At 42.8% G+C, this 17,042-nt stretch overlaps 1 protein-coding gene across 1 annotated transcript in view; it reads left to right on the forward strand.

The window, feature by feature from the left end:
* LOC141147856 (uromodulin-like) overlaps positions 1-7,400 on the forward strand; it is a 50,420-nt gene extending 43,020 nt beyond the window's left edge. The window contains exons 10-11 of the mRNA XM_073635023.1: positions 3,422-3,442; positions 5,684-7,400. Of these exons, the coding sequence (XP_073491124.1) occupies positions 3,422-3,442; positions 5,684-5,748 (86 nt within the window). The 3' untranslated portion in view covers positions 5,749-7,400. The remainder of the gene's footprint in view (positions 1-3,421; positions 3,443-5,683) is intronic.
* The last annotated feature ends 9,642 nt before the right edge of the window (positions 7,401-17,042 follow it).

Raw genomic sequence — 17,042 nt, forward strand, 5'->3', positions numbered from 1 at the left:
ACCCAGCAAATCAAAACCTCAGGGATGAACGGGAAGCAGGCAAAAGGCAGATTTGATGTCTGCCTTTGCTAACAATGCACCCAGCTCATAGCGCCTTAACAGCACAAGTGCTTCGTCAAAAGACACATATGAAACAGGAGCTTCCACATCCGAAACTTGGTCATTAAGCGAAACATCCTCTGAATAGGACAGGTGGTGAATTAATCTAAAGCGACCCTGCTTCTTTTTGGGTACAATGCCCAAGGGAGATAGCTGGAACTTTGGAAATGGTGGGAGAAGGAATGGACCCGCTACTTTTCCCTCCATGACTTCTTTAGCAATCTTATCCCAAACAATTTCAGGGTGAATTGCAGCAGAATATAATTTTTTAACCAATTTGCAACCTTTCCCCGAGAAGTAGGGGACCAAGAAACCTTCTTTAAAGCCATTAAATAACAGATGCGCCATCTAGCGATCTGGGTAGCGATCTAGCCAGGGTAACATTTTTGTTTGGCTCACTGGAGTCGTGACTTTTCCCACCAGCATCCCTGGAAAGTGAAGGAAGGGAGTTTGCTGAAGACTTCCGAAAACATCTGCTAGCGGGATGGTTTCCACTGCAGTAAGAGCATTCATGCCTGTATCTGCAATTTGACAAGAATTTGCATTGCCCTTCATTATAAGTAAAGCAAAAGTCTTTGCGAAAGGTATTCTGCAAGTTTCTGTGGTAGCATGAGGTTCATCCATAAGCCCACGTATTTTGACCCCCAACGTAGCGTAGGGTGAACTGCCAATTTCTGTCTGAAATTTTCGTCATAAGTAAACCATGCCGTACCACCAAAATGACAAAAGGCTTCCAAAACTATATCTATGTGCTGGAATAAACCCGAACATTTCTCAGGAAATTGTTCACCCAATACTGCCGCATAAATGCAAAAGGCCTGCAACCAATTTTGAAAAGTTTTGGGGATAACTCTCCTCCTATCCTCCTCAGTGCAGTCATCTGTTCTCTTTTCAGATTTAGATAGGAATTCTTTAGATGCAGGTAATAATGACAACAGATCAATGAACTCACCCCCCCAAATTTTTTCTTTAACCAAATTGGCTAAGTGGAAGCCCAAAGGAGAACTTTCACAAGTCATCGGCTCTTTAAAGGAAGACTCCGCAACTATGGAGTGAGAGGGGTGGGAAGGGGCAACCGATTTACTAATAGAAACAGGTTTTTTAGACAGGCTACCAGCGCTAACCTTTAAAGTCCTGCCTATAGGAGAATCTGACAAATTTTTCCATATTGGTCTGATATCATCAATGTCATTATGTTGAAACAAGACATTATTTGCATGTAAAATAGCACCATCTGAATGTGCCCCCATAGAACTAGCTCTTTTATTAGCAGAATTCAGTGCACCAGATACCTGTGCTCCTTCAGCCTTTCTTTTTTCAAAAGCACCCACTGTGTGTGCCCCTTCAATATTCTTTAACATATTAGATAGAGAATTAACCATTACTTTTAACTCAGATATTAACATGAGACTCAGAGACATTAACACAGGACATTGTCTCACCAACAGGAGAATTCCTCATCTGCTCACTGCTGGCTGCCGCAGAGGCTGGCTGAGTAGCGCTGTTGAATTGCAAGTAGGGTGCATTCCTGAGAGGAACGCTGCAAGCTCCCTCCCGACCATCAGGTTGTGGAGAAGCATCCGTCCTCTGTCGCGTCTTCTTTCTCCCTGGCTGCTGGCGCGGACTGCGCACACTCGCCTCTGTCTCCTCTATGTTCACAGGAACCGTGTCGAGAGGTAGCTCAGGTGGAGCCACAGACTGACCCTCCTCCAGGCAGCGCATAAGCCACTCCTCACCTCCCGAGCTTTCGGACCTTTCAGTGAGGCGGCGGAGAAGGCTCTCTCTTCTCTCAGGCGAGTGGCGCTTCATCCTCGTGTCAGAGTTCCGGTCCTGTCCTGAAAGGGTCTGCGGGTAACAGCTGGACTTCCCCTTTTTATCTGCTCCGGATTCGCGGGCTTTGGCAACCCGCCAATTTATTCCAATCCTCTGCCTGTTGATGCGCAGGGAACTGCCGCAGTAACCAATAACAACCTGTCAAAAGACTAATAGGGAAACGGCATTCCCCTTTGAGCTCTCCCATGTTGGTCCTGCATATTGCATGGACCTTTCATTCTCTGATTGGGTGCTGGTAAAACTATATGGCTAAATAACTTAAGGAGTTAATTTCATCCATGTGGAGAGCAGCTGTGCTCATTTTTGGCACCCAATCTGAATAAGGGAGATTTTAGAAACATCAAAATTTCCCCAGATATAATTGTTTAAAAACTTCAGCCCCAGAAGATTTTAACCCCTTCATGACCAGGCCATTTTTTGTGATACAGCAATGCATTGTTTTAACTGACAATTCCGCGGTCATGCGACGCTGTACCCAAACAAATGTTTGTCCTATTTTTCCCCACAAATTGAGCTTCCTTTTGCTGCTATTTGATCACCTCTGCGATCTTTATTCTTTGCGCTATAAACAAGAAAAAAGCAATAATTTTGAAAAAAAACAATATTTTTTACTTTCTGCTATAATAAAAATGGAAAAAATCTAATCTCTTCATCAATTTAGGCCAAAATTTATTCTGCTACATATTTTTGGTAAAAAAAATCACAATAAGTTTACAATGATTGGTTTGCCCAAAAGTTATAGCATCTACAAATGATGGGATATTTTTATGAATTTTTTATTTATTTATTTTTTACTAGTAATGGCGGCGGTCAGTGATTTTTAAAGGAACTGTGGCATTGCAGTGGACAAATCAGACAGCTGACACTTTTGACACTTTGTTTGGGACCAGTGACACTAATACAGTGATCAGTGCAGTGTTACTGTACTAATGACACTGGCAGGGAGGGGGTTAACACCAGGGGCAATCAAATGGTTAAGTGTGTCCCTAGGGGGTGCTTACTAACTGTGTGGGAATGTTCTGACTGGGAGAACACAGAGATCCATGTTCTTGCTTAGCAGGAACACAAGATCTCTATGTCCTCCCCTGTCAGAACTGTGATCTGCCTTGTTTATATAGGCAGATCGCCGTTCTGCCTCTCTGAGGAACAATCACAGGTGACCAGCGGACATTGCGTCTGCCAGACCTGCTGATTTGCTCCCCCTCTGTCAAATCAGCACATGCGCCTCAGAGGCTACTGCACGAAGCAAAGTACAGGCGCAACTTCTGCGCAGTCGGGTCGCCTTGCTGCAGTAAATGTGTGGAAGGCGGTCCGGAAGCGGTCAATAGAAATTAATTTGAATTTGTTTGGATATCAGTAGTTCCCAGCACAGAAGCTTTGAGGGCCAATCAAGGCTCCACATATGTACATATTATACAGCACGAATGTGATGAGTAATCCAGTTTTGCTATGAAAAGAAATCTGATTTTTGTTTGTATTTTATTTCCAGCTGCTGTGTCTTCTGATGGAGGTAAGAGAGGAAAGTAATTATTATAATCAATTGCATTTTAGTCAAAGTAGATAAAACTGGGCTGACTGGTGGAGTAACTCATTGGGATAAAAATGACAAAACAAGTAATCTGATTTAAGGTGTCACTCAAAGAATAATTTTTCACCAGTGTGGCTCTATAGTTATTATTTGTTTTTTTGTTTTTTTTGAGTATATTAGTTTAGAGCATACAGTGCTGTACCTCTTTAATGTCTGAAAACTAATAGTCTTATCTGAGGAAGCCCTTTCCCAAGGATGGTATATAGATAATTTCTCATAATTCCTCTAACCCAAGAACATCATAAGAACTCACGTAAAGCTGTATTTCAAGCCCTTCTGGGAGACTGGCCAAGCTCCAGCTGCTCTTGGTCTATTTTACTCACTTGCTGAATCAGTTACACATACTGTACGCTTGGCAGCAGACACAGATATAAGTGAATGGGAGGGATTCTTGAAGCAGCAGACCACTGAAAGTCTACAGCAATATTTCCCAAACTGTCCACCTCCCTTTGCATTCCTAATGCCGGTTCGAGCCTGAGACAACTAATGGGAACAGGAGACAGGTACTCACTAGAAAATCAGCTGTCTCTCTGTTAGTTGCTTTTTGGTTGGATGCGTAGTGAGGGGGAACCCTCTTTGACATCACAACTAACTTTACAGGGCACCTATAAAGATGGGACAAAGTACTACTTCTTCTTTTCCCAATAGGAACCGAATGCTGTAAAGATCTAATGGTGCCCATGGGCAATAGAGTTGTGTGGGATGGGATCTTGCTCTCCCAGACACATTACTGCAGTAGAGATGGCCCGAACACCCCCTGTTTGGTTCACAGCAGAACTCCCGAAAAGGGGAAAAGTTCTAACCTGAACAGTGAACCCCATTGAAGTCTATGGGAGCCCTGTTTGGCTGCTCATTTTGAAGGCTTATATGCAGGTAATTGGCCATAAAAGGTACTTCCCTGGGGGACATGTGTCAATGCAAAAATGTGTGCCACATATAGAACCTGCTGCACCAAAACTGATTTTTCTAAAGAAAAAAAAAAAGAAATCAAGTCACATTTAAAATGACTCGCGGTTGAAATTTTCGGCAGCTGGAAAAAAAATGGAGTGGGGTATTTCCCAGTCCATGCCAGGCCCTTCAGGCCTGGTATGAATTTTAAGGGGAACCCCACGACAAAATAAAAAAAAGTAAAAAAAAATGGCGTGGGCCCCCCCCCAAAATCCATACCCTTATTCTAGGAAGCAGCCTGGCAGGTCTGGAAAGAGGGGGACGAACGAGCATCTCCCCCCCTTCTGAACCATACCAGGCCACATGTCCTCAACATGGGGGTTGGGTGCTTTGGAGTGGGGGGATTTTTCCCCCACCCCAAAGCACCTTGTCTCCATGTTGATGGTGACAAGGTCCTCATCTCCACAACTGTGGCCAGTGGTTGGTGGGAGAATCTGTGGGCAGGGGGCTTATCGGAATCTGGAAGCCACCTTTAATAAGTACCCCTAGCCATTCACCAAAAAAGTGTCAAAAAGCAACAAAAGCACAGTTTTTGACAATTCCTTTATTAAAAAAAACAGTTTCCACAATGTAAATACATTGTCAATCATACAGCCAGCTACACCAGAAAAATAAAAAAAAATAAAACCACTCCAACCGACATGAAGGCTGGGCGCCTACTGCAGGCTAAGCCATTTGACAGTTATTATATAGGTAAGGGGCAGGGCCACCTGATGGCACTGTCCCCTTCTGACATCACAGACCAGTGCATGCTGGGACCCGAAGCACTCAGTGTGGACTGCGGGACCCCACACCATTTTTTTAAAACTTTTTTTACAGGCAATATATCGCTTTTACTGCGCCCTGATTGGGCAAAGCTTTGCCCAATCAGGGACCAAAATGCACTGTGCAGCTCTCATTGCATTGTAGGGCGTTCGGCGGGGCGAACACTCGCCAAACACCCTGAAAATTTGGAAGTCCCCCGAATGTGGCAAACAGCCAATGTTCGGCATGAAATAATGCTCGGGCTGAACTGTTTGCCCAACTCTACTCTGTAGTAAAGCCCTTACTTTTGAATTGTTGGATTTGGTATACACAGACTGCTGGGGGAAGGCTCATTGCAGAGTCCCCTGATTTTGTCTTACTGGAGAAAAATAATGTACAGATTGGATGACTGTTACATAATGTTTAGGGATTTTTTTAAAATGGTCATTTATGTTTTGTTTTGTCTTCCAGGCACTGCTGTACCAACTGCAAAGCTTTTCATCTCCGCCATTGTTTTCCTGTTACTATTGTACTAGTATTGGGCAGCATTCATATCTGAGCAGAGCGACTTTCAGGCGTTTTTAATTGAGGGTTTCTATAAGTGTATTACAAGCATTTTACAGCTTCAGATGTTTTTGTTTAGCCAATAGGAAGCACTAGGGGGAGGAGAGGTGAAGGAGATTAGGGATGGAAAGCTGCTGTTTGCGTAGAAAACGAGCGACAAAATGCTCATAAAACGCTCATGTTGCACTTGCACTGAATTTTCAGGCATTCCAATTGAAGTCTATGAGGCCCAATCTGCCAAAAAGTAGCTCATGTAATTTTTTGAATGACGGGCATTTTGCTTTGGGCAACAGAACACTCAGATGTGAACGGGGCCATTGAAATGAATGGGATTTGCCTTGCTGAGCATTTTAACTTCACTTCAAGCAGAAAATCACACAGGTGTGAACGGGGCCTATCATACTGATTCATTCGTGTGAATTGGTATCAGATTTGCAGATCAGTGTAACTATACATGTGGAAGGGTTCTATAAACACTCAGAGCAAAGCGTGATCTTCTACTGCAGATAGAGTCTTGGCAAGATGGTAAATATTGAGAAAACTACTACAGTCCGAATTCCCAGCATATCATTTAAATCTTATACGACTTAAACTTGAAAAAACATTAATTAATGTGTGAGAAGTTTTCTGACCAGCATAGCCAGAATATGGAAAAAAGACAAAGGCAGGTCAAAAATGTGGAAACATTTATAAGAATAAAAGCTTGCCCAAAGTAGGACATCTTTCCAAGTAGGGATGAGCCGAACACCCCCCTGTTCGGTTCGCACCAGAACATGCGAACAGGAAAAAAATTCGTTCGAACACGCGAACACCGTTAAAGTCTATGGGACACGAACATGAATAATCAAAAGTGCTAATTTTAAAGGCTAATATGCAAGTTATTGTCAATAAAAGTGTTTGGGGACCTGGGTCCTGCCCCAGGGGACATGGATCAATGCAAAAAAAAGTTTTAAAAACGGCCGTTTTTTCAGGAGCAGTGATTTTAAAAATGCTTAAAGTCAAACAATAAAAGTGTAATATCCCTTTAAATTTCATACCTGGGGGGTGTCTATAGTATGCCTGTAAAGGGGCGCATGTTTCCCGTGTTTAGAACAGTCTGACAGCAAAATGACATTTTGAAGGAAAAAACTCATTTAAAACTACCGCGGCTATTGCATTGCCGACAATACACATAGAAGTTCATTGATAAAAACGGCATGGGAATTCCCCACAGGGCAACCCCGAACCAAAATTTAAAAAAAAAAATGATGTGGGGGTCCCCCTAAATTCCATACAAGGCCCTTCAGGTCTGGTATGGATATTAAGGGGAACCCCAGCCAAAATTTAAAAAAAAAATTGACGTGGGGTTCCCCCTAAATTCCATACCAGACCCTTCAGGTCTGGTATGGATTTTAAGGGGAACCCCGCGCCAAAAAAAAAAAAAAAAAACGGCGTGGGGTCCCCCTAAAAATCCATACCAGACCCTTATCCGAGCACGCAACCTGGCAGGCCGCAGGAAAAGAGGGGGGGACGAGAGTGCGGCCCCCCCCCCCTCCTGAACCGTACCAGGCCACATGCCCTCAACATTGGGAGGGTGCTTTGGGGTAGCCCCCCAAAGCACCTTGTCCCCATGTTGATGAAGACAAGGGCCTCATCCTCACAACCGTGGCCGGTGGTTGTGGGGGTCTGCGGGCGGGGGGCTTATCGGAATCTGGAAGCCCCCTTTACCAAGGGGACCCCCAGATCCCGGCCCCCCCCCTGTGTGAAATGGTAAGGGGTTACTTACCCCTACCATTTCACTAAAAAACTGTCAAAAATGTTAAAAATGACAAGAGACAGTTTTTGACAATTCCTTTATTTAAATGCTTCTTCTTTCTTCCTTCATCTTCTTCTTCTTCTGGTTCTTCTGGCTCTTCTGGTTCTTCCTCCGGCGTTCTCGTCCAGCATCTCCTCCGCGGCGTCTTCTATCTTCTTCTCCTCGGGCCGCTCCGCACCCATGGCATGAGGGGGGAGGCTCCCGCTCTTCTCTTCATCTTCTTCTTCATCTTCATCTTCTTCTTCATCTTCTTCTTCTTCTTCTTCTTCTCTTCTTCATCTCTTCTTCCTTCTTCATTTCTTCTGCGGGCCGCTCCGCATCCATGCATGGAGGGAGGCTCCCGCTGTGTGACGGCGTCTCTTCGTCTGACGGTTCTTAAATAACGGGGGGCGGGGCCACCCGGTGACCCCGCCCCCCTCTGACGCACGGGACATGACGGGACTTCCCTGTGGCATTCCCCGTGACGTCACAGGGAAGTCCCGTCAATTCACCGTGCGTCAGAGGGGGGGCGGGGTCACCGGATGGCCCCGCCCCCCGTTATTTAAGAACCGTCAGACGAAGAGACGCCGTCACACAGCGGGAGCCTCCCTCCATGCATGGATGCGGAGCGGCCCGCAGAAGAAATGAAGAAGGAAGAAGAGATGAAGAAGAGAAGAAGAAGAAGAAGAAGAAGATGAAGAAGAAGATGAAGACGAAGAAGAAGATGAAGAGAAGAGCGGGAGCCTCCCCCCTCATGCCATGGGTGCGGAGCGGCCCGAGGAGAAGAAGATAGAAGACGCCGCGGAGGAGATGCTGGACGAGAACGCCGGAGGAAGAACCAGAAGAGCCAGAAGAACCAGAAGAAGAAGAAGATGAAGGAAGAAAGAAGAAGCATTTAAATAAAGGAATTGTCAAAAACTGTCTCTTGTCATTTTTAACATTTTTGACAGTTTTTTAGTGAAATGGTAGGGGTAAGTAACCCCTTACCATTTCACACAGGGGGGGGGCCGGGATCTGGGGGTCCCCTTGGTAAAGGGGGCTTCCAGATTCCGATAAGCCCCCCGCCCGCAGACCCCCACAACCACCGGCCACGGTTGTGGGGATGAGGCCCTTGTCTTCATCAACATGGGGACAAGGTGCTTTGGGGGGCTACCCCAAAGCACCCTCCCAATGTTGAGGGCATGTGGCCTGGTACGGTTCAGGAGGGGGGGGGGGCCGCACTCTCGTCCCCCCCTCTTTTCCTGCGGCCTGCCAGGTTGCGTGCTCGGATAAGGGTCTGGTATGGATTTTTAGGGGGACCCCACGCCGTTTTTTTTTTTTTTTTTTGGCGCGGGGTTCCCCTTAAAATCCATACCAGACCTGAAGGGTCTGGTATGGAATTTAGGGGGAACCCCACGTCAATTTTTTTTTTAAATTTTGGCTGGGGTTCCCCTTAATATCCATACCAGACCCGAAGGGCCTTGTATGGAATTTAGGGGGACCCCCACATCATTTTTTTTTTTTAATTTTGGTTCGGGGTTGCCCTGTGGGGAATTCCCATGCCGTTTTTATCAATGAACTTCTATGTGTATTGTCGGCAATGCAATAGCCGCGGTAGTTTTAAATGAGTTTTTTCCTTCAAAATGTCATTTTGCTGTCAGACTGTTCTAAACACGGGAAACATGCGCCCCTTTACAGGCATACTATAGACACCCCCCAGGTACGAAATTTAAAGGGATATTACACTTTTATTGTTTGACTTTAAGCATTAATAAAATCACTGCTCCTGAAAAAACGTCCGTTTTTAAAACTTTTTTTTGCATTGATCCATGTCCCCTGGGGCAGGACCCAGGTCCCCAAACACTTTTTATGACAATAACTTGCATATAAGCCTTTAAAATTAGCACTTTTGATTTCTCCCATAGACTTTTAAAGGGTGTTCCGCGGCATTCGAATTTGCCGCGAACACCCCAAATTGTTCGCTGTTCGGCGAACTTGCGAACAGCCAATGTTCGAGTAGAACATGAGTTCGACTCGAACTCGAAGCTCATCCCTATTTCCAAGGTATAAATAGGAGATATATACAGTAAATGGGTTAAAGGGAATCTTTTTTTATGGCATTTTATGTGATTATTTTCTATACCTGATTACCAAAACTATCACTAATCACTATTAGCTTGGAATATAAACAACTATTATGGAAATGATTTCCAATAAATATTATATAGATATAATAAATGGTATCTAAAAAGATTTGTGATGTATTCTTTTTTTTGACAAAGGTACACCATGGGATCCTCCCAGATAACTGATGTATACAGTCTGCAAGTATAATATATACGCAATCAAAAATTAAACCACATGAGACTTTTGAGGTGCCAAAGTAATATAAAGAAGGCTAAGAAGGTATAATTAAAACCATTTTTTTTCACATTTCACAAAAAACACACGATCAATAGGACTATGACCAACTAACATATAATTATATAGGACAATGCAGCATATACATTATTTTGATCTGAATATTCCCAACTGGACCACCATCAATCAGACTAGACATGTGTGGTTTGTTTCTTTCCGAATCCAAATTCGGACATTTTTTTTGTTATTTGGAAGTTTGGGTGTATCCAAATTTTTGAATTACAATAGTAATAAATTTAAACAAATCCAAATCGAAAAAAAATTCAAAATATAAAGGGGGCCAACCAAAAAAAAAAAAAAACGTACATGTATTTGTGTAGCAGCTTACCCTTTAAGTGTAAAATACACTAAAATAGAGATCGATAACTAAAGTAAGGCGCTACTCCCTTCAATTAAAAAGTGTGTATAGTGAAATCTGAATGCTGTGCTCTATTGTGTCAAACCTCTATACACTTGAATTCATTCCTCACTAGGATACAAGAAAATTCCATAACACAATTAGATATAGTGTTGCAATATCAACAAAAAATACAAATAATAAATAAAACAGTGGAAGAAAAATGTGCAAAAATAAAAATATGCAAAAAAAGAAAATATACAAAAATGTCAAAGTTCTTAAATAGAGTCCAGTGATCCTTCAAACAAACACTTATTCCCATCCACTACGCTTGTGTATAAATGGTCTTGAAGAATAGACAACCAGTGCTCCACATACATCATACATACTAGGGGGAGTACAACTGGGAGAATCCGTAGTGGAGAAGGATCTGGGAGTTTTGGTAGATCATAAGCTCAATAATAACATGCAATAACAAGCTGCGGTTTCCAAAGCGAGCAAAGTCCTTTCTTGTACAAGAGAGCTATGGACTCCAGAAAGAGAGACATCATCTGTTCAAATCATTAGTAAGACCTCATCTGGAATATGCAGTTCAGTTTTGGGCACCAGTTCTCAAAAAAGGATATCGAGGAACTGTAGAAAGTGCAGAGAAGGGCAACCAAACTGATAAGAGGCATGGAGGAGCTCAGCTATGAGGAAAAATTAGAGGAACTGAATTTATTCACTCTTGAGAAGAGGAGATTAAGGGGGGGTATGAGAGAAGGTGATGAGGGAGCTGGAGAGCAGGAGGTCTTGGGAGGAACAAAGAGGATGATTAGGTTGGTATTTTGAGACTAGGCTAGTGATGTAGCTGGGGGCCGAGTTGTGGAGGGCTTTGTAGGTTATTGTTAGTATTTTGAATTTAGTTTGGAGATGTTGTGGAGGTTGAAGCAGCAAGCTTTGGAAAGTGATTGAATGCGGGGCCAAAAGGAGAGTTCAGTGTCCAGCATAACACCTAGAACCCTGGCATGTGGGGATGGGTGGATTGCTCTTGACAGAGAAGTCAGGGGAAGAAGCACGTGGGGGAGGAAATATTATGAGCTTGGTTTTGGACAAGTTGAGTTTGAGGAAGTGGTGTGACATCCAGACAGATATGTCTGTTAGTGATGCGTGAGGAGACTGACGGAGTGAGTTGAGGGGTGGAGAGATAGATTTGGGTGTCATCAGCGTAGGAATGATATTGAAAGCCGTATGAGGCTATCCGCTGACCCAGGGAAGAGGTGTAGATTGAAAATAAGAGAGGTCCAAGAACAAAACCCTGGGGGACCCCGACAGAGAAGAAGTAGAGGAGAGGAGGAAGTAGAATTGTAAGTGACACTTAAGATGCGTTGGGGTAGGTAGGATGAGAGCCACCGAATAGCGCAGTCATGGAGACTGAGGGAATAAAGTTTTTTGAGGAGGAGGGGGTGGTCAACCGTATCAAAGGGAGTCGAAAGGTCCAGAAGTAGGAGTACAGAATATTGTCCATTGATTTTTGTGTTTAGTATGTAATTTGTGAGTTTTAGAAGAGCAGTTTCTGTGGAGTGTTGAAGGCAAAATCCAGACTGAAGGGGATCAAGAAGGTTATTCTTTATGAAGTGGTCACTCAGTTGGTTGTAGACCAGGCGTTCAAGAAGTTTAGAGGAAAAGAGGAGCAAGGATATGGCATAGATTATTAAGATTGGTAGGGTCCAAGGATGGCTTTTTAAGTATGGGGTGACCAGTGCATGTTTTAGAGCATTGGGGAAGATGCCAGAAAAGAGGGAGGGATTGAAGATGTGGGTTAGAGAGTGTAGGATAGAGTCAGAGGGTGACCCTAGTATTTGAGAGGAAATAGGGTCCAGGGGACAGGTGGTTAGGTGATTGTCAGAAAGGAGAAGTTAGAAGTTACCACAACACCATTACCCCGTAGTTTAGAAGATCAAAGATACAACTATGTTGGTGTCCCTTGTTAATTTTACATTGTATTTTTTAAATGTAACTGCCTACTCCCAAACTGTCATTTGAAGTAAAACATGTAGCCAAGTATTTTTCTATTTTTTCATTTTTTTATTTAATAGGGATCACAAGAAGGTCCTTTAAAAATCAAGAGGGAGGCAGCGATGGATACACTGTTGGAATTGGTGAACCCTTTGTACCCCCAGGGCAGACCTCAATTATGTGAAGAGCGGGAGTACATTTATAGGGAGCACAAGAATGTCCTTGACTCTGAGAGATCGGGAGCAGCAGCAGATGACTGGTATGTCCCCAGGCTGTGGTATTACCACAGCCTGCGGTTCTTGACAGACCAGACCAAACCCAGGCCATCACTGTGAAAGCTCTCTTCCACATTGGCTGAGGCCATTTTTTTTCTTGTGCATTATTACAAAAAAATATGTAAATAAATTAGACATGTTATCTGCCTTCCAAATAAACGTTACATAACTTAACCAAAATAAAAAATAAATAAGTATAACAACTAAAAATCATAATTTTGGAACCAAAAGCAAATTAGTAATTATATGGATGAAAATCCCCAGCCCAGCTTGGTTGTTGGGGTTGTTGGGGGTCTTGGGGCTGGAACTGCCAATGTCCGGTATGCTGTTGTGGTGGGTGGGACTGCTGTGGTGGAGCATCCAAATCTGGGTTCTTGATGAAATTTCTCCCCTCCCCCCTTGTTGAGGAGTTGGAGGATTAGTTCCTTGCACATCCTCCTTTGGTCCACATTCATATCCCTCGACTTATTTGCTGTCAGACAGCCAAATGCCTCAGCTGCATCTGGGGCCATACTGATGGCAGTTGTTGCGTGGCTCAGGAAGGCAGCTGTGGCCTTGTCTAGATTCCTGCTCTTCCTGGCCATTTTAGCAGGAGGGCCACAGGCCACAGGCTCCTCCTGACTGACACTTTCCTGTGTATGAAAATGGGACATAATTATTATTTTTGTAAAAATGTTGGTCATCAATCACACACAATTTTGAGCTCATGACTGTTGCAAATTGAATGTGGAGAAATAGAAGAGACTATCATTCTGACCCCAGCATTTTTTCTTTTTGTCCCAATCATTTTTTGCCACTACTGTCTATTGATATTGAAACCACTTTGTTAAGGCAGAAATTTAGGAACAATAATGTCTAGTTATCATCATTCTATTTTTGGATACAAATATGTTAAACAATGCTATACCTGGGTCAAGCTGGGCTCCTCCACATCTTCATTCTGTGCCAAAGGACCAGGGTGGACCTCAGGAGTTGTGGCCTCATCTGATGTGGAAGGGAGTGTTGAAAAGGATGGCCTGTGTTGGGTTTGGTCAGACAAAAAATGCAGGCTGTGGTAGTACCACAGCCTGGGCACATATATGTCATTTGCTAATGCTCCCGATCTCTGTGATTCCTGGACCTTTTTGTGCTCCCTATTAAACATACTCCTCAGGTTCCCAATTTTGCTCTTCACAAAATGTATGTCTGCTCTGGGGTACAGAGGCTTCACCAATTCTAGAAGTTTCTCCATCGCTCCCTTCTTCTTGATTTTATCCAAGTAATCCCTACTTTTCACCTTCCACAGACAGGGCAGCACCCGGTATTGGTCGATAAATTGAGGCAAAAAGTCTGGTGCAGTGAATTTATCCACCATTTTCTAATACTTCTCTGATGCCTGCAAGACAGAACACAAGACAAACCATAATGTCAGGCTTAACTCATAATCTGGTCCCAAAATAGGCCTCAATCTAAGAATTATAGGCCACTAACACCACTGATGCCCCAATTTTCAATTGTACCTTCGTTTTATGGCTTCTTTTGCATGTTGGCGATGGTGATCGTTTGTCCACCACTCCCAGATAGTTCCTACGGCTGTTACATTGATCGTCCGTTATGGCTTTATATACACTGCGCATGCATGAAACCCACCCATGTCCTTCTTTCTAGAGTATTCCCCACCTCTTCTCTTTCGGGGCAGTGGAAGAACAAATGGCGGTGAGACAGCAGGTGTGTGGTGAGAGCAGCAAGGATGAAAACCCGGAGCAAGCCACTTCCAGATCCAGGAGGAGCTATTAGGCCACAAATATATCCTTTGAAGAAATGGTGGAGATGGTGGACATCTTAGTGAGGACAGACTATGATTGGAAGCATGGACCTGACAGAAACCCAAATGCCAGAAAGGCCAAGATCATGGCTAAAGTTGTGAGAAGTCTGCACAGCAATTTTGGGGTACGACGAAACAAGGATCAGTTGTGAAAATGCTGGTAAGACCTTAAATTGAGAGAGGAAGATCAGTAAAGTAAGATCAGGAAAGTACTCCGAAAAAATAAGTATTTGTCCTGTGTTCTCATTATTACTTTCGTGCTGGTCCATGGTCTTTTCTTTACTGTTCTACAGTTTAAACTGCCAAGTTTTATTTTCATGGACACAGGAATCGTTCACGGGACATTAAACATTGCTTGATCGACCACTAATACTTTGTTTTTGGGAGATGCACGTTAAATGAATTTGTTATGGCCTATTTTAATGTAAATAAGTTCATTATTGATTGATTGTCTAGATGTCTTTGTAACTAATGAAATGTCAACTTTATTCAGTGTCAGTAGAGGACACTCAGCAGCTGTTTATGCAGCTGAACGCAGGAGCACCATAGTGGGACACCATAACACCCTTGTTATGGTGTCCCACGCAGGTGCTCCAGTGGATACTAGTGGAATCTCCATGTGTGAAACTTGCACAAAACAGCTAAGTATTCCTGCTTTGGAAAGTGAAAAAATCATGTATTCAGCTTAGATCTCTGCCAAAACAGACAATTGAAATACACTTCTAAACAATGTTTCCTATTACTATTTCTAGCCTAACATATCTGTCTGCTAAGAATACCTTTTTTGGATTCACATAGGGGAGAAAAGAAGAGGGACATCTGAGCTGTGTGTGGACACCAGTAACCCAGCACCTTCTGAAGATACAGAACACCCCAGAAGAAGATGTTGATGCTGATGTGCACATGCTGATGTGCAGGAAGTACTGTGTGAAGTTCTCAAAACTGTGTCCACCACAGGTCAGTGTCTGAGACCACAGCTTCAAGTAATAGATGTATGCCTGCATATTTCTAATACATGGTGTGATTTTTTATTTTTTAGGTGATGTGAATGTTGTGGAAGACCAAACTCACTTCAGCAGTGCAAGTGCACAGATACTTATCAGTGAGCTCTTGGTTTGCAATAGGGAATTGGAGAAAATGAATGAAAACATGCATGATCTCCAAAATAGAGTTATCAACATCATCAATATTTTAGCTAAAATTTAAAAAACAAACATGTTTTATTTTTTTTCGTTATGTTGTACATGTGTTTTTGTACAGTTTTAAATTGATTAACCTTTGCACGTTTTTTTGATAGTTAAAACTGTTATATTTGAATGTACAATTTAACTTTAGCAAAAGATTGACATATGAACCTGCAACTCCACTGATTTGTCATGATCTTTTTTGTTGCCTACATCATGTTAAACAGGATCAAACCGATGCATTTCAGCACTTGCAGCCTTCCTCAGATGAGTAATTATGCTTTAGATGAAACACATCAGCTTGTTTCCTATTTACATTCTTGGTGAGAAAAAGAGGAATCATCGAGTTTCCAGCTCCTATTTTAACTTTGCCCATTTCTCAGGGTGGTTTGCTCCCCCAGCTACAGCACCAAATTGGACACCGCGCATTGTTGAATATGGTGGGGTAGCTTGTCCAAAGGTATTGTCATGTACAAAAACCTTGAAGGTGTGCTTTCACACATTGTACAAATATCCTTGTTTTGTATGTTACTATTTCACCCAAAAACTTGAATACCTTCACCAGTATGTTTTATTTACACGTTTACCTGTAATTTTTGTAGTTTTATAAGAAACTTTTATAAGAAATGTGGCTGTTAGCTAAGTTATATTATAAACAGTAGGAACCAACTTTGTGTCTGTCCTTGCTTCTTGTATTGTAATGTAATGTATTTTGTTTGCAGGAAAGTACAAATACTCATTTAATGATGCAAATTGGTTTGGGCAACAAAGCCTTATGTAGCGAGTGCAAAAATCAATGTAAGCTCTGGTTCACATTGATGCTACATTGAAATCACTCTACTTCACTTAAAGTTGCACAATTTCTAAGTAGCAAGGTCAGCACGATTTCGGGTGCTACTTGATAGACATTTGTGTGACTTCATGCCCAGATGTCTATTGAAGTCGCTCCTGAAATCGCCAAAAGTAGTGCGGGAACTACTTTTGCAAATTGGTGCGGCGCCGCTAATTCTGTGTCGCACCGATTGGAAAAGTGTCATTGCCTCCAATAGGATGCGACTTGTCATGCAATTTTATCTTTCAAATTGCATGACAAATCACTCTAATGTAAACCTAGGCTTTAATGTCCGAGGTCAGTGTTTCTCCACTCCACTTCTCTAGGTGCACCACCAGGTCCTGTTTTTGGTATTTTCCTTAGTAGAAAAACGACTGTGTGAATTACTAACCTTGAAAAGGACATCATCATCTGTGACAAAAGCAAAAAATATAGAAAACATGACCTGGGAATGCATCTGGAGATGGAGAGTTGGGAAACACTGCCCTAGGTAATGTTGATTGTAATCTTTATGTGTTAAAAATCGTAAAGCCAAAATTTGAAGATGCCTACAAATTGTGCCAAAATATTCTTATTTCCCTCGTGATCCCATGCCTAAAATGTATGTCTTTCCCTAAATCTAGTTTGGTAAAGCCACAAAAAACACAATGGGTCAACATGCG

The sequence above is a fragment of the Aquarana catesbeiana genome, linkage group LG06 (assembly GCF_042186555.1).
Source record: "Aquarana catesbeiana isolate 2022-GZ linkage group LG06, ASM4218655v1, whole genome shotgun sequence".
Lineage (NCBI taxonomy): Eukaryota > Metazoa > Chordata > Amphibia > Anura > Ranidae > Aquarana > Aquarana catesbeiana.